The 23,842-nt window shown below is 52.7% G+C and overlaps 1 protein-coding gene across 2 annotated transcripts; it reads right to left on the bottom strand.

Annotated features, from left to right (window-relative positions):
- Positions 1–1,098: 1,098 nt before the first annotated feature.
- On the bottom strand, positions 1,099–23,766 carry LOC122391727 (calphotin-like). Of its 2 annotated transcripts, none has more exons than XM_043385935.1 (5): positions 23,624–23,766; positions 8,621–8,794; positions 3,877–5,063; positions 2,522–2,722; positions 1,099–1,573 (listed from the first exon to the last, which is right to left on the bottom strand). In XM_043385935.1, the coding sequence occupies exons 2-5, from the start codon at positions 8,781–8,783 to the stop codon at positions 1,532–1,534; spliced, it is 1,593 nt and encodes a 530-aa protein (XP_043241870.1). In that variant the 5' UTR covers positions 8,784–8,794; positions 23,624–23,766; the 3' UTR covers positions 1,099–1,531. The 2 variants fall into 2 exon arrangements, with proteins under 2 accessions (XP_043241870.1, XP_043241871.1); XM_043385936.1 differs by having other exon boundaries at positions 2,522–2,719.
- Positions 23,767–23,842: the final 76 nt, after the last annotated feature.

Here is a 23,842-nt window from a genome sequence, read left to right as displayed (position 1 = left end):
GTTTCACCGCCGAGCTATCAGACTACGGAGATCAGACGCGTCAATGACGTCAACCGGGTCGAAGTGAGACTGTTGATGCTTCATAGTCGAGATGCAAAGCTCGGCAGTCAACACTAGGTCATAGGTGTCGTGAGATACACCAACACAGTTGTGAGTTTTGGTAGATTGGCATTTCGCAAACGGGAAATTCAAGGCTAATGCCTGCTTAAAAAAGGTTCATGGACGGGGTTTGTAGTCCTAGAGGGTTTGGGAAGCCACGTCCTTTTTCATACACTACACCGTTCATGTGGCACATGCTTGGTATAGTCCGTGTTTACTGCCTAGTGGCTATGGCGCTACCGATCATTGTTAGCCCCAGCCGTTACCACATTACCACTGAGCCACTCCCCGCCACCTGTACCGGCTAACCGTCACCAGCCGGGATGCCGCGTGTAACGGTCGGCGTTAGTTCCGGCCAAGCTGCCCATGCAGGCCGACCGGCACAGGAAGCGCTGCTGCTGCCCGGCTATTGATGGTGGGATGTCGGTGCACAGATTGCCCAAGGTGACCTTCACTAACCGTTCTTTTTATAGTTTTCATTGGAATATATTTTTTCCAAGTTCCAAGTAACGTGCTGGTCCCCACCGGATAGGTGCGTCGCACCATATACGTGCAGAGTCGATACTGTGCTACGTGTACCGTCGGTCGGTCGAGCGCATACACGTTTGGGGAGATTGCAGGCTGCTCATAGCATCGGCTGACATGCTGACCTATCCTACCTGTGTTATAGAATGTCGATCCGATCTATATCCATGAGCGCGGTGTTTAGAACAACGTTCAGATCCTGCAGATCATTCAGTTATATCTTTCGCTTCGTCAGATCGTTCAGTGAGTTGATAGCCCACTCAAGTGACCTGAAATTACAACTATTGCTTTTAAATGCAATTCAAACCTAAAATTGCCTCGTCACGTCAATCATCACCAGGCATCACCAGTTTCGTTACGTGAGATGTGTTAAGTTGTTCACTGGAAAGCGATGGTTAAACCCGATGCCGTAACATTTCCCAAAACAGCGCTATGACCCGTTCGTTTTGCTCTCTGCCCATTAAAAAAAACTGGTTCTGGTTTTGATCATTTAATATCAATTTGTCCAAAAACCGTCAACATTATTGTCAATTGCACCTCGATCCACAACGGCACTCGCCTTACCACGGCAGAAGCAGTGGTTCCACACGGGTCCGCCAGAGGCGCCACCGTATGCGCCGGCCTCTGACGCGGCTCGATCACCGCCACACCGGCCCCTCTCGAAACACACACACATACATACAGAAACACTGGCGCTCTGCGCGCCGTTGTACCCCACACGGGGACGGCACGTCCGGCCACACCCGTCACACAGGGCGGGACGGACGGGCCTCACACCACTGCGGGCTGCACGTCCGCTCCACTGCCTACCGTGGCACACCGCGGCCCGATCACTACCAGCGTCCGGAGCACCGGCTAACGGCAGTCGCAGAAGGCACAGCGGACAGCGACCGCTCACCGGCGGCCGCTAGCCCGAACAGTTGTCCGCGTGACTGTCCCAGGCTTCCACCTGTGACAAGGGGAGACACGGTCAGTCTTGCGTCAGATGTCACGACATGGAAGGATAACATGAGTGTGACCACGTACCGAGAAAGGACGGAAGGGCAGGATCTGCCATACACGCTGACACGATCATAAGCCAGTCTTTTCATCTCGACCGGAGGCAAATCGGCTTTATGCCATTACCGAAATCGTATCACGTCAATCGAGGCCGGTAAACCGGTTCCAGGTTCCGTTGCTAACAGAGGTGCCGTTTTTCATCTCGGCAAATGCTGCAATCCAGGAAAATCGATTGAGGTTCCGTTGCCACGTAAAATCGTAATATCGCAAAGTATTAACTACAAAATTACTTTAGTAACAGCCTGGTGAGGGGAGAGGACACATTCTTTCTACAGCACTTTTGGTTCGCCTGTTATCTTTGGAGCTAGTCCAATGTTTCGTTGTTGCCTATGCCTTTGTTGAGAACAAATACTGGAAGAGCAATTCCAATGAAAGATCAATACAACGGGTTTCATCTGAGGTCTAGGGAGAAATGACGCAGGTGGTGGGATATGATTTCATCAGACTATCTCTGGCTGACCTGACTGTCTCTAGAGCAGTACAACTGGTGGAAAGTGGCCGGTGTGTCCATGAAGGGGGCGGTGTAAACTGTAGGCCCTACGGTTTACACCCCTACACTGAGGTAGGGATGTCTGTCGCTTACCTGACAGTCTCTGGAGCAGTACCACTGGTGGTTGGTAGGGTAGCTAGGTGGGGTGGGGTGGTAGAATAACTATGTCTCTCACCTGACAGTCCCTGGAGCAGTATCACTGGTGACTGTGGGTGGTATGTGTGTGTGTGTGGGGGGGGGGGGGGAGGTAGGCATCTCTTGCCTGAAGACCCTGAGCAGTACTACTGGTGGGATGGGCCTCCTTACTTGAAGTGCCTGAAGCAGTACCGCTGGAGGGATAGGTCTTACCTGACAGTCTCTGGAGCAGTACCACTGGTGGCCACAGCCGGCGCACACGAACTGCGCCTGCCGGCGGCCGCAGCCCTGGCAGAGCGGCACCTCGGTGGCAGCGGGAGGAGGAGGTGGCGGCGGCGGCCGCTGGACCACCGGAGCCACCGAGCGCATCTGCAGGGGACCGTTCGCCGGCGGCCGGACCGCAATGTGAGGCTGCTGTGTGGACAGAAACGGCACGTCAGACAGACAGTGGCAGCACGAGAAAGAGCGCAAGGAAGACGGTGATTGAACGATGGCAAATCGAACGGAGAAATCACTGGCGAAAATTGGCAAGATACAATCAGAAATCATTCATGAAGGTTGCTAGACAGTTTGAGTATGAAAAGAAATGTCGCAATTGACGAGATGAATGATTGACAGAATGCCTTAAATGCTACACTTGAGTAAGTCTCAGAGGTGTGAATACGGCGATCCAGAACGTCTCACTGGACGGAACTAAGTGATCCTGAACACCTATTTAGCATTGTGAGTGTGGTCCAGTCACCGCCGGTTGCAATGAATAGTGTCCCTAAACCATTGTGCACAAATGTTGTTATAAACAAGTGAACTAGATAACATAATGTTTGACGGACGTGACAACCAAAAATGTTCGTGCATGCAAAACAACAATAAAGTAGACGCAGCGATCCCTCAAAAGTTGCCCTTACATAAAGATTTCACAGAACATGGCTCAATCTTATAAACGCCGTGGAATGGATATGGCAGCACTGGCTGAAGTTCAGCTGCAGAAAACGACTATCAAATGCAAAATGGTTTTCACGCATTTCAGTCCATCGTAATTTGACGGTCTAAAGAATCATTTCGTTGACTCAGATAAACCTTTGTCAGCACTGGTATCACTGTGAATGTTACCAAATGCCGTAAATAGAATAGTACGGCATTTTATAAGAATGGGCCAGAACCAAGTTAAAGCAGTGACTAATCTCACCGAAGAGACATCTCGAGATCCGCCGCTCCAGTCACGCGACACGCAAACAGCGGACGTGGATAGATTGGTACGGACGAGGAAGAGGAGTCGGTATCATTTGAACTTGCATCCGGCGAGCGGAAGATGACAGACCACATCCCGGGCCGGCCATCCTCTGTCCGGCGGTTCTGTACCGAGCGAACAAAGCCGGGATCGGACGGGAAGGTACCGACGCCCGACCCCGGGGTGCAGTGGCGACCCAGCCCCGCAACAGGTCACCCGGTAACTGCATGGTATGGCAAGGAATGACACATCCGATCATTGCTAGTCTGGTTTGGTCAAGCGTAACGCCGTCATTCTCCTACTGCAACTCGTGCTTGTCTCGACCGGTATATCCATTTACCTTTAGCATTTCGAGCAGTGCTGGTTCGATCTTTTTCTTTTCCATCAGCAGTTTGGCGAGATTGGAGGCGTGCGCAGCGTCGGAGACGGCCGGCTCCACTGGTCCGGCCAGCCGCTGGTTGAGCCGCGCCACCTGGGCCAGGATCTCGCGGTACTGCGGCTCGTTCGCCTCAGAGACTACCGACGGCCGCGGCGGCTGCGAGAGCCTCGCCGTCGAGCTGACGGAGGCGCTGACGAACGGTGGCGGCACGGGTACGGGCCGCAGCGGCCGCGGCAGGCCCACCGAGACGCGCGGCGCGTAGTGGGCCGCCGCCGCCGCCGCCTGGTGGTGCGCCATCCGCTGCTGCTGCTGCAGCCGCTCCTGCTGTTGCCGTTGCTGGTCCTGCTGCTGCTTTAGCGCCCATATGGACGACGAGACCGAGTAGGTGGGCGTGGCGATGCCTATGGTCGAGCTGGGGATGAGCGGCGCCGGCGCGGTGGGCGTCAGCGGAGTCGTCGGACTCTGTATGACCGAGGCGGTGATGGAGGTCTCGGCGGCCGGCTGCTGCAGCAGCACCTCGCGCTTTCTGCGCAGCCGCTGGAACGTCTCCTCTTTGGCCCGCCGCAGCCGCAGCAGGTTGTCCCACTCACGCTCCTTCTGCCGCGCCAGCAGGTCGATGGCCTTCACCTCTCGCCGCAGTTTGCGCAGCGACGACTCGATCATCTCGACGGTGCGCTGCGGCACCGGCGCGTCGGCCGGCTGCTCCGAGGAGCTGCGGCGCGGCTGGCGCGGCGCCGGCTCAGCCGAGTTGGCCGCAGCCTCGGCGCTTCGTTTCCGTCCTGCCGGTGAGCCGGCGCTGGCCGCGGAGGAGGCGGGCGACGCCGGTGGCCGCGACACCAGCGCTGGCGGCGAGGAGACCAGCGCGGGCGGCGCCGCCGGCACGGGGGTCGGTGGCGCCGGCTGGCTGGCAGTCATGGTGACTGGACAGGCCGCCGGCGAGGGCTGGCTGGCGGCCGCCGAGCAGACGGCCGCGGCCGCCGGGTCGGGCGCCGTCGGAGGCGGCGGCGGCGTGGGCCCGCCGTCCTCCGAGGGTGTCCGGCCGGACGGACTGGCCGCCGGCGCCGCCTCGCTGACCGGGGTCGTCGCCGACGCCGCCACCGTCGATTCCACCACCGGCTGGGACACCCCGTTTTCGACGTGCGTCGTCCCTGGAGATGGCACAACAGGGCAGGTCAGCATCGCGTTACGTGGACGATCGCGCCTGGGTTGTGGCCGCTGGCAACAATCAATGTCGTAGCGCGAGCGACAGTCACCAGGAAGCAACGCAAAGCGCACAGTCCACATCCACGTTGCCGGGCAACGCGTTTGAACGACAAACATGGGGCGTTGCCATGACAGTGTGCTGAAACGCCCCACCAAGTGTTGGTCAATGCAACCGATACAGTCCGATGCATTTGCTAAGCCATATAAACTAAACATTTGAACCGTCCCACATGCTAAGCGTCACGCTCCCGCAACTCAAATGTCATAAACACTGCAGTGTAAGCAAGTGTAAGTTTTCAGATGCCAGACTCCGGACTTCCAACGGCGACTGACATGAAAATTATGAATTTCACCATATTTGTATAATTTTAGGCAAGATGAGTTGTAGTGTAGCCCGTTGGAGGGCTTAGTAATTTTGCCTTCAAACATCAGGGCTTATAGAAACACATATATGAAAACGCACCGACTGCAAACGATTGGCTGGCTTCTCAGTATCATATCTGGGATGGGGTTCCATATAAAAATTGGATAAGATATATCGTAAAGTGGCACTAGAAAGCCTAGCGTGATCGTGGCATAACTATCACCAACAGGAAATGATCCCACAAACAGCCTTTCGATGCCACATTTGTCAACAATGGCCGTCCATTCTGAACGTACGCTGGGCAATAATTATTCATTAATCCATGAGACATTAGGACGTCAAAGAGTCACTAGAAATTGGTCTTGATTTAAAAAAAAATCACTGCCTCAGTTATAACGTGCTTAAAGGCGCGGTGCAGTGCAGCCGAACTTCCAAGGTGTGGAAACTTAACATTTACTCAATCATAGGCGGCGGAACGGACAGGGCACCGGGGCACCGTGCCCCCCTTTGATTTTGGCATTTTAACATTAGCCCTATGGGCGTTGCAAGGAAAGAATGGGACCAAAAGTTGGCAGTGCCCCCCTCCCTTGCTTGAGGGTGTTCCGCCGCTACTGCGTAGGCTGATGTGTTCACATTAGCGATTGGAAGCCCCTAATTAACTATAACCGGTCACCCATTCAGCCGGTCCCAGGCGGTGTACTGAGTTATGCGCAATCGGTCCACCCGTCCTTGATATGTATGTGTAAGTTCGCCACGTGAGCACAGGGCAGGTAATGTCACGTCAACACGTGAAACACATGGATCATGATGATCCGGGGGTTTAGGGCGCCAGGACTGCGGTGGTCGTCGGCGTCCATTGCGGAAGTATGCGGAACAATTTTGGCACTCCTGATTGCGCGTGACACTTGTCATAGCGGCCACCAAGATACATGAATTGTGGTTGCATTCGTGGCAAAATGATGGAAGTACGCGACATAAATATTTATCAAACGGTCATGCTTACACAATAATGCACCAAATCACTTCGTTACGTAATTAATGAGATCTAGAAACAATCCATTCAAACGGAAAGCACACTTTATGCTTTTTCGCTTATCATGTCAGAGCATAGTGGTCAGCACCTTCAACACTTTCTCGATATGTGCCACTTTTAGCCCCACGTAGGCACTCCGGCAGGCCCAGAGAAACGCCTGCCGCGCCCAACAGTTGCACATGTCAACCGTGGTGGCGCCAACCGCCTCCTTAATCTTGTTCTTCAGATTCCCTAAACTTCCCGGCACGGCCCCCTCCCCCCCAAAAAAACGTCAACTCTCTCCGATACGGAAATCCAACGGACAAATGTCTGGGAAATGCGCGGGCCAATCAAAGAGTTTCCTATTGGAGATGAAGAAGCCCTTGAAGTGCTCCGACAGCCACTGCATCGACTAATGAGCTGTGTGAAACCAGCCCGGATCCGCACCGGCAGTGGCTTGTGACAGGACGGAGCCGCCTTCCACCAGCTCACCAGTCGATGGAGTGAGTATCGGAGCACCTCGAGGGCCGCCTCACCTCCAAACGGAGAGCCGTCAACCGGCCTGCGCACTCACCAGGCTTTACACCATGAGATTTCCTTATCGAAAAGAGTTGGTGTCATTGGTTTATGGACTCATGCCGGAAAGTCTGGTCGAACTGAAGAACAAGATCAAGGTGGCGATTATGCGGTAGGTGTTTCTCAGGACCTGCGAGTAGTTGGGGCGAATAATAACACATATTGCAAATACAGCAAGTGCTGTAGATAATGTGTCGGGTACTGACCACTTCAATCTGACGCGGGTAGCAAAGCGAAAAGGATAAAACGTGCTTCCTTGTAGTCAATTGCGTCGACATATCTTGAGTTGGCCTCAGTAACGTGGCACAGTATTGTGGGAAATACTAGCCTATAAGTCAGAATGGAGAACAATATCACCAATCAATACAATGGGGTGCATTCTGAATAAATAATATGGATGCTTTGGTAAAAACATGTGGCGCTTATGTGCTCCGTAACACTTGGTGAAACAGGTGGCCTTCCCATCTGATTCAGGTGGCACACCACAATGCACAGGTGGGGGAGCGTAACTGTCCCGAGAGTTAGGTAGAACGGACATTTGTTAAGAGACTAGGGAACCTGGAAAGAGACATCCTAGAGTGACCAAAATAGTTGAACAAATGTCGACGGTGACTCCTAGTTTGACGAAAATGTAGAAACTGTCTACCGCATCGCTGGCTCTACTTATGACTCGGGCGGACTGATTGGAGAGCTTCAATACACTATCGGCTATTGTCAGGGCTATTGAGACCATAGAGTGACCGGAAATCATCCGCGATTACACACAACATCACGGGATATAACATCATGAACACTGGATTATGTTGCCAAGGTAAATTTTACACCAGCAAATGTCCACCCATTTCAGCTAACTTATACCCGTCTCGCCCCCTTTCCAGCCAACTTCTTTCCGCCGTTTTGAGCCTATAAAGTTATGAGCCCGTGGAACCAGTCGGACCGGCGGCTCCATCGCGCGCGCGGTCCGCACTGACGTCAGTTGCACACATGAACGGCCGCGGCCGGCCACATAAACACAGCTGGCCGGCCGTCGGACAGCGGGCTGCAGCACCGAGCGCTGCTGCACTGCGGTCGGCCGCGCCGCTCCCGCCGCCTGACGCACACATTCGATGAGCGACGAAGGTCAAACACGGCCCCGTGTCGCTGCCGGTGACAGAGCGACGCGCGCGCCCACGTGAGCCACGTGTGCTGGCACCCTTCCTCGGCGGGCTCCGGCCCGGCCCGCGACACACAGCTGCCGCGTGAAAGTCGACTTGCAGAAGATGTGTGTCAGCATGAATACAATGAATGCCAACGCGATGTGAAAGTACAGATGTGTTAGATTCGCGGTGGAAGACTGCATTCCAATCTCAGCAAGAGCCAGCCCACCGACCGGGTTATACCTAACCCGCGCTGCTGCATGGAAGCCCGCCGGAGAAAAAGCAAGACATCTGCTCTCGCTCACACACGACACCCGGAGAACAGGGTCTGGGCGATGGAGTGAACATATGCCCTGAACCAAGAAACCTGCCAAATTCATACAAAATTAATAGAAAAGCGCCGCAGTCACTTACCGTTCACTGCAGCCGGCGTGTGCTCGGTGAGCGGCGGCGGCGCTCCCAGATCGCCGTTGGCAGTATCGATCTTGTCGGACGGCTCGTCCATGTGCACTGTCTCCGCGTGGCCCTTGGGTTTGGCCTCGACGGCGGCGGCCGCGTCGCCCGTGCCGGCAGTCATAGCTCTCGCGCCTGCAACACGTCACCCGTCACGTCACGTGTCGCGCGCGGCGCAGCTGCCGACTCCCAGCGAATCAGGTGGCCGGTTCGCGCGCGCCGCCACCGCGCGCCGCCAGTGCCACCGTCGAGCGGTCCACTGACAATGTGCCGAGCGGCGAGCGGCGAGCGGCACTGCGGAGCGGGCGCGGGCCATGCGCCGCCGGGTGGGCGGGGCGTGCACGAGCCGACCGTCGGCGCCACGGCTGATACGACCGGCGGCTGGTGAGGCAGGCTGGAGGTCGCGGTGGGTGGAAATGCCACCGGGAATGTTGAAAGAAACGAGAAATCACCAGTGTCTGATAATATGAATGTTTGAATTTAACAAAGGTCACGGTGGGTAACCGTATTTGCCATCCACAACAACAGACGAAATTCTCTTCTCACCCGAGAAGGCTATTATTGAACCCTGCCAGAACTCAGCAGTTTAAAGTTCCTGAAGTCGGATGCACCAATATCAATTCTTTGTCCGTGGCAAACTAATCCCCAGTGGCAAGTCTATGGGCACCAATTTATGAAACCAAGCCAAATTATTAACTATGAAAACCAAGTGCGCTTTCAATTCATGACTCCTACTCAGTCTTTACGCTTATACACGCTTCACAAAATTTGACAAAATGTTCTACCAACAAGAAAAGAAGATAAAAACAAGTCACCATGAAGGATTAGGCCCCCGTTGCCCGCGCCACTATCACCAAGCGTTCGCCTCAGTTGGCTGTCAGCGGCCGAAACCACTCGCGTCGGCTCGTTTGTAGGGTAGGACGGCCCCTAAAAAACGCACCGACGGAGTGATAACGACGAGGTATATGGTCGGGATTAAGGATATGCCGGAGATAACGACGAGGTATATGGTCGGGATTAAGGATATGCAGGTTTGACGAATCTCGAAGTCGCATCTATTAAATAGGTGAGGGTGGGTGGGAAACTTCTCGCCCACTCTCTGCTCCACTCGCCGTCCGTCGCAGTCGACGACTGCCGTTCGCGCCTCTCGGCTCTGATGCCAGCGGCGCGCCCGTTCCTACACTCCCCTTCGCACCACCCCTAGTCAGGGTCTGCCCCGCGTCTGTCGGCGGGGTGATTTATCTGTCTCCGACCCCCGTCTCCCTTTGCTCCGGTCACGTTCAGTGGCGCCCGGGCAGGGTCCTAACCTTCCATAGCCGCGTCGCCGCTATGAGTTGATTAGGCCCCCGTTGCCCGCGCCACTATCACCAAGCGTTCGCCTCAGTTGGCTGTCAGCGGCCGAAACCACTCGCGTCGGCTCGTTTGTAGGGTAGGACGGCCCCTAAAAAACGCCAAATACACCCAATGGAATGAAAAAGTCTTAGGCTAAGCGTCCGCTGCCCAAACCTTTCTCGATCTCTGCTGAGCAGTTAATGGTTTGACCACGAATCCGGGCACATGCCGCATGCGGAAAGGTTCCCAGTGTGTTCCGCTGGCGATGCCCGGTCTGTTATTGCGGCATGGCTCTTGGTGGTGAGTTTTGGGTCGAACCCTTAGTTAGTGTGAACCGGGGCGGCGAGGGACTCCCTCCACCCCAAGGTCGGCTCCCGTCCTGAGTCAGCTGTGACTGGACCCCGTACTCCCCGCACAGTGCCGCCAGTGACTCACTGTCGACCGGCGTGGGGGCGCCGCGACCCACTAATGGAACGTGACCGTGTTCGGGGTGTTCGTTAGTCGTCTGCCTCTCGTGGCCGCCGGGGGACCAGCGGGGGAGCCGGGTCGTGCGGCGTCGGCTGGTATCAGGTTGCGGCGGGCGGCCCGTCCCGCCGCTGTCGCCTGGTTTGAGGACCGTGGCGGCCCCACTGTGGGCCTCTGTGGCCCCGCGGACAGTACCGGCAGGCGGGCCCGCGGCTGCCCCGGCGTTGACTGTCTCATCAGCCGGTCCGGTGTCGTGGCGGTGCCGGGGCTGTGCCAGCGGCCGGCGGCCGGCTCTGGCTCCGCCGATGGCTGTCTTTTCTGACTGGCGGTCGGCGCGGGCGGCCTTGGGGGGGGGGGGGGGGGGAGGGGCGACTGTGGTTCCCGGCGGCCCTGCCGTGTCGTTCGTTGATATTCCGGTGTGTGTGAAGCCATGCCTGGACGCACTGCGGTCAGGGGGGGGGGGGGGTCCGATCCGATGGTTTTGTCCTCGTGTCGGTCTTGGACCCCCGTGTTCACGGCCTCGGGGTTGTGATGCTTAGCCCGGCACGCTTCCCGGCGCCTAAACCGACGTCATCGGTGCTGGCTAAAATGGAGTGCCGCGAATCTGGGATCAGTGGCCTGGTTTCGCCTTGATATCGTGCTGCAGATTATCTAGTCGTCGGCAGCGGTCCCGTAGACCTATGTTGCGCGCAACTTAGCCGCGGCGTCGGCGGCGGACCCGGTTTACGTGCTCATACGACCGCACATACATAAATGAGGTTTGTATGGCCATGTGGTCGTGAATGACTGGTAGAAAAGGTTGTGCATGGATTCCGGTGCTGGATGGCACCGCACGCAAAGCACAGTGCCTCACGGAAAGTAGGAACGGTGCATTGTTAGCGTACTTTAAACGCACCTACCCCTACCTAAGAATCACGTGCTGTTCATGAGGCCTGTGAGCACGGGCGCCGATGACTTTTCTGCCGCTCCGTTCTGGCCTGCGGGATGACGACTTTGCATTGCCAGCGCATGTGGGGACTCATTTGTTTGTTGATTGGGGCTTTAGGGCGCGCCGACTGCTAAGGTCATTTTGCGCCCATGTGGGGACTCACATTTGGCAGCTGCTCGCACGGGTTACCGTGGGTGGGCAGGGTTCGCGAAAGTGTCGGCTGCCAGCTTGCCGCAGATTGCAGTGTCGCGACGCTTACTCGGAGTCTCGAGATTGGGGAGCCGGCAGGCAGCGGCGTAGTCGGTGTAGTTGTGTCCGGGCATGATCTTGCATGCATTTTGTCTGTGCTTGCTCGATTCCTGCACTCAGAATACACTTTGAGAGCAGTTTGAATAAAGACTCAATTGAGCGCTGAGACCAGCCTCAAATGTGTCTGATTTTAAAACGGTTTCAGTAAGGCTTCCTAAGGGCTCATGTACCCGAATACTGGATTCAAGCGATACCGAAACTGGGGTTCGGACTGGAAACTGGTTTCATAGTGAGACTAATTTTTAAAAGCTTGACACCGAAAATAGGTACCGACTGAGCTCTGTTTCTGCGATCAATGGCGTTGCTCAGAAAATATTCTCAAAATGTGTGATCTGTTTTGAATCGGGGACATTAGCCCGAAACTGATCTCTGAGACCGAAAATGGAGAAACTGTTTTCTCAGGGTGTGCGGATTGTTCGTTCAGTCTCGTCTGCCACCGCTGAGCCCAGTGTTTCAGACATTGGACGAAAGAAGTTCATAGTCTGTCGATAGCTAGATGCCTGTCGAGTTGCAGAGCAGCCGATGCATGACGCAGACCGGGTGTGTATGTGTGTGTGGGGGGGGGGTGCGTGTGTGTGTGTGTGTGCGTGTGTGTTAAGCGCAAAGTGGCCGAGGCGTCGGCAGCGGACCAGGTGTGTAGTGTAGACAGAGTGGCCGAGGCGTCGGCAGCGGACCAGGTGTGTAGTGTAGACAGAGTGGCCGAGGCGTCGGCAGCGGACCAGGTGTGTAGTGTAGACAGAGTAGCCGAGGCGTCGGCAGCGGACCAGGTGTGTAGTGTAGACGGAGTAGCCGAGGCGTCGGCAGCGGACCAGGTGTGTAGTGTAGACACTAGACAGAGTGGTCGAGGCGTCGGCGCCGGACCGGATGTATGCGTATGTCAATTTGCAGAGATACGGAGGCGGCCACTTAGAAAATACTTGAGACCTTTTTACAAAGAGACTCTTTGAGTGCTAAACCGAGCCTCCAAGGTGACTGGCTGAGATGTGTTTCTGCGGCAGCGTATGTCCGTCAAGTTGCGTTCGGAAGCGCTTCTCGAAATGCGTGGTCTGTTTTGACAAGGGGCATTATCCTAAAGCTGGTCTCTGAGACAAAAAAAAAGAGATGCTGTTTTCCAGTCCCGGCGAAAAAAAAAGAATGTCGAGTTGCAGCGCAGCCGAGGCGTCGGCGGCGAACCTGTTGTATATGTATCTACGTATGTATGTATGTATGTATGTATGTATGTATTCACGTCATAGGGCACATCCACGTAATTGAGGCTTTCCTGTACCCTGGAGTCGTTAATATAAAACAGACGATCAGTTGGGTCAGCATACACATACATACACATGCACACACATGCACCCACATGCACACATCTAACCAACGTTGCGTTGCCTCGTCAACAAGTGCTGCTTTATCTCGCTATTGAAGCGGCTCCCAGGCAGGTTTCGTGTCACGCTTAGCAAGATGTTATATGCGATGACAATAGCGTGTCTGAACTACGCCTGCCAGACTCCGATCGAATCGCCGGCGTGACTAAATGGTCTGCGTTCCGTGTTGTACGGTACGGCGGTGAACATCTCCACGAGTAACCAGGTCGCCGGCGATCGACTCAGGCTCTGATGTCACTAAAATGCGCTTTAGTAAGCTAAGTGCCTACCGTGTTGCAGAGGGCCGAGGTGACGGCGGCGCACCTGGCGCCTGTAAGTTGCAGAGTAGCCGAGGCGTCGGCGGCGGGCCTGATGCGTGTGCATGGGTTGCAGATTAGCCGAGGCGCCGGTGGCGGACCCGATGTGTGCAGGGGTTACAGTGCAGCCCAGGCGTCGGCGGCGGGCCCGATGTATGTGCATGAGTTGCAGAGTAGCTGAGGCGTCGGCGGCGGTCCTGATGTACTTACGTGCAAGGGTTGCAGCGTAGCCGAGGCGTCAGTGGCGGACCTGATGCGTGTGCGTGAGTTGCAGAGTAGCCGAGGCGTCGGCGGCGGACCTGATGCATGTGCGTGAGTTGCAGAGTAGCCGAGGCGTCGGCGGCGGACCTGATGCATGTGCAGTTGCAGAGTAGCCGAGGCGTCGGCGGCGGACCTGATGTATGTGCCGTTGCAGAGTAACCGAGGCGTCGGGGGCGGACCTGATGCATGTGTGTGAGTCGCAGAGTAGCCGAGGCGTCGGCGGCGGACCTCATGTACGTGCGAACATGGGTGGAGAATTGTTTTCAAAGTTGGTATGGCGCCAGTTGCTTGAAACAATACTATCGTGTTTTATTCTTATCAAACTGAAATCCTTAGATTTCGTAGCTTTACCCTGAAAAGTTGGTATGGCATTGCCATACCATCTTTTAAGTTGGTGTGGCGCGTGCCATGCCTGCCATACCCTATTCTCGACCCATGCCGGTGCAGAGTTTATGGGGTGGCTGAGGCTATACGACGGCGGGCCTGATGTGTGTGCATGAGTAACAGAGGAGCCGAGGCGTCGGCGGCGGACCTGATGCATGTGCATGAGTTGCAGAGTAGCCGAGGCGTCGGCGGCGGACCTGATGTATGTGCGTGATTTGCAGAGTAGCCGAGGCGTCGGCGGCGGACCTGATGTGTGTGCGTGATTTGCAGAGTGGCCGGGGCGTCGTCGGCGAACCTGATGTGTGTGCGTGGGTTGCAGAGTAGCCGAGGCGTCGGTGGCGGACCTGATGTATGTGCAGTGCAGAGTAGTGATGTCAACTACGGAAAATCGGAATACCGATACCAAACCAAGTACCAACCTAGGGTGCATTATACCAACAAATTACCGAACACATTAGGAATCAAATACCAAGTACCGAGTTGGTATCAGTATGGTATCGGTATACCGAAAAGTTGTATCCGAGGACATCTCTACTGCAGAGTAGCCGAGGCGTCGGCGGCGGACCTGATGCATGTGGGTGCCGAGGCGTCGGCGGCGGACCTGATGTATGTGCGGCGCAGAGTAGGACGTCGACTACGGAAAATCGGAATACCGATACCAAACCAAGTACCAACCTTGGGTGCATTATACCAACAAAATACCGAACACATTAGGAATCAAATAGCAAGTACCGAGTTGGTATCAGTATGGTATCGGTATACCGAAAAGTTGTATCCGAGGACATCTCTACTGCAGAGTAGCCGAGGCGTCGGCGGCGGACCTGATGCATGTGGGTGCCGAGGCGTCGGCGGCGGACCTGATGTATGTGCGGTGCAGAGTAGGACGTCGACTACGGAAAATCGGAATACCGATACAAAACCAAGTACCAACCTAGGGTGCATTATACCAACAAAATACCGAACACATTAGGAATCAAATAGCAAGTACCGAGTTGGTATCAGTATGGTATCGGTATACCGAAAAGTTGTATCCGAGGACATCTCTACTGCAGAGTAGCCGAGGCGTCGGCGGCGGACCTGATGCATGTGCGTGCCGAGGCGTCGGCGGCGGACCTGATGCATGTGCGTGCCGAGGCGTCGGCGGCGGACCTGATGCATGTGCGTGCCGAGGCGTCGGCGGCGGACCTGATGCATGTGCATGAGTATGTATGTGCGTGAGTTGCAGAGTAGCCGAGGCGTCGGCAGCGGGCTTGATGTATGTGCAGTGCGGAGTAGCCGGGGCGTCGGACGCATTGCAGTTGCAGAGTAGCCGAGGGGTCGGCGGCGGACCTGATGTGTGTGCATGAGTTGCAGGGTGGCCGGAACCAGGTGTTTTGTGTGTATCGCGTCGCAGGTTGGGGTGCCGCGTTGCACGACCCTTCAAAGCGTGCCTACCAGGCTCCCCGATTTCCTTTACGATTGTGTGTGCGCTTAATATGCCTCTGAATAGATGCGCGTCAGTCGCCGGGGAACCATCCTCATGGTGGCGTCGCGTCAGTCGCCGGGCAACCATCCTCGTGGTGTCGCCGCCAAGGAACCGCACTCCGCTGTACGTACCCCCGAGCCGTGCTCGATACGCCTCACCTGCCGTGCCGGCGTTAGTGTGCCTGACCATAGAATCCTTGTAGCCGTTGGTACTCCCCACAGCTTCCCTGCTCCCTTCTCGCTCGCTCTCCGCTCCGCTCGCCGGCGGCCATGTCGGCGTTAAGGAGTGCGTGATCGGATAATCCTCGTAGCCGTTGGCACTCCGCACGGATTCCTTAGCTCACTTCTCGCCCACTCTCTGCTCCACTCGCCGTCCGTCGCAGTCGACGACTGCCGTTCGCGCCTCTCGGCTCTGATGCCAGCGGCGCGCCCGTTCCTACACTCCCCTTCGCACCACCCCTAGTCAGGGTCTGCCCCGCGTCTGTCGGCGGGGTGATTTATCTGTCTCCGACCCCCGTCTCCCTTTGCTCCGGTCACGTTCAGTGGCGCCCGGGCAGGGTCCTAACCTTCCATAGCCGCGTCGCCGCTATGAGTTGATTGGTAAAAACAATTTGTTCGTTTTGCATTGGAAAACTCGCTCTTTTGAACAGAACATGATACTACTGAAGGCTATTTTGTTTGGGTTTGCACGCCGTCTATACGACGATGGGCTGAGCTGTGCCATGCCGACGTGGCTTTGCTTTGGTTAATCGGTCACCAAGCAGCGCGGTCAGCCCCGTCAGGTGTTGTGGGGCGCTGGAGTGGTGTCACCGAGGACGAGCGGTGGGGTCGCCGCCGTCTCAGCGCTCGCCCCCCCTTCGCCGGTCGATGCTCCGTGCACATCGCGGCTCGGGCCGGCACTTTTGACAGCGACGATCGTTAACTAAGTCGCCCAAGTCCGGCGGCGTGTCAACGGGTCAAAACAAAGGCAGACCTCGTCACCTCTGAAAGTGACACCTGTGAGGTGAATAGAATGGACAATGACGAGGTGCACCACTGGGTGGGCACTGGGCACCGCCTACCACCCACCGGACTCATGAAGAGGCTTTTTGTGACAGCAAAACGTACTTCATTATCAACAACTACGGCACGCTGGGTTGACGCATTGACAAATGAAAAACAACTGCGACACGTCCTGACAAAGTGCCACCGACATGCCTCACCCTAACGTGTCGGCGACCCTCAGTCACCCACTGAATGAATCGGACTAACTTGATCCATTAAAAAATAAACACACGCCCAAGCGATCATAGCAGTATGACATCTTTGCAGGCTACAAGTGATGCAGCATGCGCATTGCGCATTTATTCGCTACGCAATGGAGCCTCCATTTCTCGTGCAGAGAAGGAACTCAAGGTCATCAGATCATCATTGTGGGCAGACACGATCCGTCTCGGGAGACTGACTGGTCAGGGGCAGAAGTGTCGAATCCATAAAACAGTTGCGAAATACAGCACACCCGTACTGCAGAATATGCAGAACATGCAGGTGACGCTGCGACTGCTCTGATCGCACATAATTTAAATATTACTGGGTCACGAATCCTCAGCGGCCAACACCCCTCCATTGCCATTAACATCAAAGCTTGGCAGCATTGCTTCATGATATGAGCAATACTCCAATGTACTGAAGCAAAGTCATTCTACGAAGCCGATATGAGTAAATCAGTGGAGATTTGGACAAATGCATCGTCCTCCTTTGCGAAAGGGGCTAGAATATTCGTATAAGCGCTTGCACCAATCGGTTATGGTTTATTCATTATACATATGGATTAGAGATCGGTGTAATTTTATTTTTTTATTGATTTTTTTTGCCCATAAAAGCAATCTACCTTGGAATGGTGCACCCATATTTTACTTGAGACTGGGATATCATTACCGTAACATCAGCTTAAGTTAAAATGTCGCGCTGTCCCTCATACATTAGGTTGTATGGAATACCAAACTGTGGTTGTCAGAAATATTGAGCATGCATTGCTTATCTTGTTAACTTAAGAGCAGTTGCACTTCTTCAGTGCTATGCACTTTCAGCCTTCCCAGTTTCTATGACAGTCAGACAACACACCGTCTATAGCTGGCCTTGTCAGATTGTTTGCGTAGCGTAACCATATCAAGTGGGGCGTCAATCTTGTCGACACAAACCAAAGGTCAAGGGGCCATCACTATCATAATTGGCTATCACTATACTGCTTTCGAAGCGTGTACGTTTTCCTGCCGCATCAGTCACCGAAAAATGTGCTGCGGCACCTGACTGCACCTGACTGCACCATCCGACCGTCCTATTGCTGAGTTTTGCTGCTAGATTGACGATATCGACACGGAACCGCTGCTCAGCTCCGTGAGCAGTACAGATTGTTCCCGAAATAACGACAATGACTTTAAGATTACCGATATCCTGACATCTGCAGCCCCGCCCATTCCTTGCAGCTCTGACCCCAAGTGATCGGCCGGGTTCGATAAAACGTCATCAAGGATCAGGGAAGCACGCAGTGTTCAACGGTGCTGTATGGCATACTCGTTCATGCTTTCACGGACACACTTTGTGGATTTGTGGTCCTGTAGATGGTTGAGATTTGTTGTTGTACACCATAACAGTATTTTACGGTTATTTAAGGGAGGTGAATCAGAACATACTGAACAGCTCGACGAAAACCGATAAAAAATCAAGAACGGAAAAAAACGCGACCGCAAAGGCAAATTCAAAACCATTGACTGGGATGTGCTTGGTTACACCATCAACTTATGTGTTCACGGCGCAAATGGTTGATGGTTACGATGCTGGTTACGAGCGAGCGAACGCAGCGAGCGAAGCGAAGTCTTTTCAATATAACGGAAAAATCTCAGTATGAGCGGCCCGGCCCGGCCCGGCCTGTAACGCTTTTGAGAGGCTCATATCTCAGCAACAGCTGGAACGATTGGCCTGCAGTCTTTTTTGCTGGGTAGCCCCATCCCTTCGACCCCGTAATTGACTACTTTTGATACATCTCAGTGACCGTCGTGGCACGTGCCACGTGAAACGTCAAGGGTGTTCAAGCTGTTTTGCAAAAGCAGAGATTTTGAGAGGCTCATATCTCAGCAGCCGCTTGGGCGATTGTCTTGCGGTAATTTTTGCAGGGTAGCTGCATCCCTTCTCCTAAAGGTCGGACACTCTTGATCTATGTGAGTGACCCCTACTGCACGTGCAAAATGCAAAAAGAAGAGGTGCCAAATTTGTTCCCATTTCAATAACTCAGTACCGTAAAACGGGGCGACTTTGGACAGTTTTGAGACTTATCGGTGATGATCTTGAAAACTATTGTAGATAGGAATGTGAAACATGGACTATTTTGTGGGCTGAGTCTGGCCTTATCCATCCATGGTGTCAACAAAAAATTAGGTATAGCCATTTCCCTATTTTTTTAAAAAAATGTCTGGTGTTCAAAGTCACCATGCAATGGGGTGACTTTGAACAGTCTGTGCTTTTCATCATTTATCTCATTAGGTGTGCAATTCCTCGTGCCGGTTGGGGTGGCTTTGAACACCCTGATGCTTTTTAAAAAAGAGGCCAAAAACAATTAATACCTGCAAAAGTCCTTCTGGGGGTAGTAGTCAAAACAAGGCGAGCTCATCAACCAAAAAACACAACTTCTTGTAACAACCTCTGCTGATGAATCAAACACCATATTCACAGAAATTAGCACACAGACAGTGAGTAAAAAGAAGCATCTTTCATGGCAAACACCTTACTTACTCACCTTAACACTTGCATAGGCACTGTGGAGCAACACTCACAGGATATGGAATCACTCGATTCAACTCAACTCAAGTGTAATGCATGCACTCGACTAGGTCTGTGCATGCAATACACCTGAGAACACCTGAGTACAGAGTATCCTTGGACACAGTTAACACTTGACACCTGACTTAACACCTTAATATTAACACTTAACACTAGGTACACCTGCTAGCGTCAGAACACATCAGTCATGAGTTAACCCCAGCATCAGTTTGCATGGTGAGAGCTCCTCACTCTTGAAGTGGAGCCTGCCCCTCCTGTCCATGTCAGGCTGGCTTAGCAGTGTGGCTAAACTCATTTTTCGTTAGGGGGAGGATGTAGAAAAAATGCTGGAAAGGATGTCGTTATTTTCATAAAACTTGACTTCGACCCTTTTTTCATATATGTCACCGTTTTCATAAATGTCAGGAGAAAATGATGTAGAAATATTAAATACTGATAAAATTTTGAAGGCATTCTGATATTCGGGATGTTAAATGAGGTTTTTGAGTCGGGTCATACCTTTGAATATTTTGGTTACTCGAATGGTTGTCTTGGCGTCTTGTGAGAGTTTGCGAGGTTCGTGTTTCTCTTGCTCCTAAAAGTTTAGGTTCGAGGTTATATTTTAAGTTGTGACTGCCGTGAGGATGTCTTTATTTTTATTTTTAGGATGTCATTATACTTTTCATTATGAGTGGATTTCCCCGCAACATTACAATTTTGGACACACTGTGGCTTAGCCTGCACACCAGCTGGTCGATCTCTGTTACACCCCTATCCTGTAGCGCAAAATGTATGCAGTGTATTTTGGTGGGGTTACTTTGATCAACAAGTCTTTTGAACAACAAGTCAGGCATGCATGTCACCGGGGCTACATTGAACACGTTCAAAGTCACCCCAGCGAAGTTCCAAAAATGTCATGCTTTTACAAATCCCTTCACAGCATTGGCCATGCTCAAGCAAGCTAAAAAATTATGATGGGGCAATATAGGCCAACCATCGAGGATGGCAAAAATATGTCGTTCCGTTCCATGACCATAATGACTAGTCCATGCCATATGGAAGTTTACGGGTATATCTTAAAAGGCTAAAAACATTGATTTAGTTTTTGATTTTTTACTCCTATGCACTAAGGTACATACCTATCTTCCAATATGTCATGTACATTTTCAAAAATGTGCATTCTTATCTGTAAAAAAACATGGCTGCATTTATAATTCACATTTTTAAGATATTTGTGTTTCCCTCTAAGAAGTGAACGGCGTTCAAAGTCACCCGGAAGTTCAAAGCCACCCCAGTTTACGGTAATTACTGGGGCGACCCCGCTGAAATTTGGCATACAGGTAGGCACCCACCAGGCAATGCATTCCCATGTGTTGCGGTTAGGGTGCTACTACACGTGCGCACGTGCAGGGGGCGCTTCCAGATCTCGAGAACGGCTGGGCCGATTGCGCTCAAATTTAGAACACAGTTGGGGACCGGTCAGTAGGGTGCCGCGCAAAACTCAGTTTGGACCCCGTTCGCACGTGCGCACGTGCATAATGCCGCTTCCAGATCTCAGTAACGGCTGGGCCCACTGCGTTCAAATTAGGCACACCGCTAGCGACCAGAGCGCTGTTCGGCAGCCGGCTATTTTGTGTGCAGGGTATGACGCATTCCGCGAGCCGACGTCACGGGCGATGACGTCGGCTCGCGCGCGAGCCGAGCGCCAACGACAAACTAACGGGAACCCTCGGACACCCTCGGGGCATAAACCGCGGAGTAGCGTGTTGAGCGAGCCTTATAAGGGAAACTCGTATATTTTCGTTTCTCAAATGATAATCAGGGTATCTCTTACCTTTTTAGGCATCATTTAGGCTTACCTAACACTTCAGTTGCCAATTAATGCCAAATATCTGCAATTTATTCAAACGAAGGCATTTTCAGTAAATATCAATGCTATAGACCAAAATCTTTGGAATAAAAACCCCAACCAATAGAAATAAAAATAATTTATTTTATTCCAACCATTTCCTCCACATTAACAACATAAAAACTCACTTTTACACACATCATTCATAATAAAGCATACTAACACGCCGCTTTAGACGATTGCGGCGTTGAGTGGCGCGCTGCTAGCGCTCTTTTTCGATCGCAGAGACCCTGCACGCACGCGAGCACACTACGTCACGTCCGGGGGGCACAGGTATATGAAAAATCGCAGTGACGTAACACTTTTCTCGCTTCTCATTGGTCAATAGCCCGTTGCCGGGGTAACGTGCACGTATGTGAGCGCCGGCAAGAGTACTAGCCGGCCGCCGATCAGGGCTCAGTTAAAAGGGTGCTTTGCACAAGCCAGTTGGAAGTACCCTCTCGCCTTTCCGCACGTGCAGGGCTCACTATCTCGCTCGCTCGTTCTTCGCCCAAAAGGCGTTTTACTGGTGTATACGATGATGGTGTAATGTCTATACGATGATGGTGTAACCATTAAGTTGATGGTTGCACCATCAACTTATGTGTTCACGGCGCTTATGTGTTCACGCCGCGATCAGGACACATTAACAAATACACTATACAGTTTCATAACTCATAATATGATAATAAGGTATCACCTGCCCGTCAAAGTGCAGAACCTCATCCATCTTATTAGTCTCTGCATTAGTAGGGACCTAGTGTTGTGTAAAAAGTGGGCGTGTGTGAAAAGTTTGACGGGACACCTGGGGAGCTGTGTTGCGAGATGCTGAGCTGCATCTGCCCAGCCAAACCAGTCCAGCAATGGCACAGACGAGCATTAGGTATAAAACGGCATGACATCGGCAGGTGGGCTGGCCGCATTCAGCTAACGGACGAAAAAAAAAAACTAAAATGATGGAGAGAGTCTGGTTAACGTGATTGTACATATGAAAATTATATGGGGTGACAATTTGACAAATATGGTGATGAATGTCGATTGGGGATCTATAATTCACCAAATATCTCGCTAATCGCTAATAGCACGCACGTGCTGATGCGGGCGTGATATAATGCAATTGAGCAGGCTCTTGCATGAATTTCCTGACTGCTGAGCTGAATGTCTGCTTCAGCTATCACAATATCATAATCCTAGTGGGCGAGGGCCAAGGAGAAGATGTAGCTATGAGAGACGCGTGGTGAGAGCACGCGTTCCCGGTTACAACAGTCCGGGTTCGAAGCGCGACGGGCGCTCGAGGTTTATGAGCCTCCTGACAGGTATGGTTGCGGTTGGTTGGCAGGCCGTTGCCAGGCGAAGTCAGTGAGGGGACCGGCCATGCGCGGCTATGAACGCACGTTAAACTTTGGACTCCAAATTCTGCCATAGAACCGGAATTGCGCAATCGGAGGGTAGAGGGCAGGGTCAACGCAACAAGCTTCGCTCAGCGGGGGCTCTGTTGGTATTTTGTGCACATGTCACTTCTTTCTGTGGTGTTTGAGCTTCTATAATCATTACCACAATGTTTCTGCTGTGATTTGGTCATATAATACAGTTCTTTTAGCTATTTCCAGTCCTATAAGGAGCCATACTGATGCCTAATCATGAGTGTACACCATGATCCAAACATTGTATCAGTGCCTTCACAGTACACACAGAGAACATCTCATCATGATAGCCATGCATTGCAATCTAGTCTACTGAGCAAGCTGATGAATTCTGCACCATATCTAAAATAATTTGTAATAGCTGGGTAGTGTCTGGAAATCATGAACAGACTTTGCATCCCATTCACTAGCCAGCAGCCTCCAAGGGGTGGATGTTCCGAGGAGGTAAACAAGAGGGCAAGTTGAAGTATTTTGAGACCACAAGGCAAAATGAGTCACTTTTTAATATCATTTCAAATTCTTGTGTATTGTAAATTATTAGAATATGTAAGCCATACATTTTGAAACTTGAATTCATAGGCGGCGGAATGGGGAGGGCACCATGCCTTCAATTTGAGCATTTTAACATTAGCCCTATGGGTGTCACATGCTGTACAACATGGACTGTTGTAACATGGAAAGAATGGGACCAAAAGTCGGCAGTGCCCCCTTAGGCCTTGATTGAAGGTGTTCCACTGTTACTGCTTGAATTGCAATTAAAAAAAATCAGGGGACGCTCACAGCTACATGCCTCTCGGCCACTGCTCCCGATCGGCCACCCCCAACCCAAAGGTTGTTTTGTTGGCATTCGCAAAATCAACACGTCACAAATCAAATCAAACAATGACATTGTTTAGCACAAGGCTATATAAACCGTTTAGCACCACCATCAACCATCCTGACCTCGAAAAACGCGCGATTTTCTCAGACTGCAAAGGCTCAAGATTAAATTCCCACCGAAGCACGTGCCCCATGCAAACTACACTGAACCCGACTGAACCCCACTCACCTAAAAAATGCGTAAATTGCAATTGAGATTATCAGTGTATCGTTACCCTCGTTCTGTCTTTGTGTATATATGCTCATGACAGCATGGTAATTTGACCCTTATGATACAGGAGACACGCGAAACATCGAAAAATTTCCCACGCTCCCCACACACGCGCGTATATATCTTTCCCGAGCGAAAAAAACAAACATTCCAGTTTTTTGGCGCTTTTGTTTCAAT

Source organism: Amphibalanus amphitrite, unplaced genomic scaffold (assembly GCF_019059575.1).
Source record: "Amphibalanus amphitrite isolate SeventyFive unplaced genomic scaffold, NRLGWU_Aamphi_draft 000451F_arrow, whole genome shotgun sequence".
NCBI classification, from domain to species: domain Eukaryota; kingdom Metazoa; phylum Arthropoda; class Thecostraca; order Balanomorpha; family Balanidae; genus Amphibalanus; species Amphibalanus amphitrite.
This window is presented reverse-complemented; position numbering and strand designations above follow the sequence as displayed.

Excerpts from the sequence above, each read along its gene's own strand:
- LOC122391727 (XM_043385935.1), bottom strand. The coding sequence starts at position 8,783 with ATGACTGCCGGCACGGGCGACGCGGCCGCCGCCGTCGAGGCCAAACCC. Across the intron at positions 5,064-8,620 it reads CACGCCGGCTGCAGTGAACG|GGACGACGCACGTCGAAAAC; the intron begins GTAAGTGACTGC and ends TGCCATCTCCAG. Across the intron at positions 2,723-3,876 it reads CACTGCTCGAAATGCTAAAG|CAGCCTCACATTGCGGTCCG; the intron begins GTAAATGGATAT and ends CTGTCCACACAG.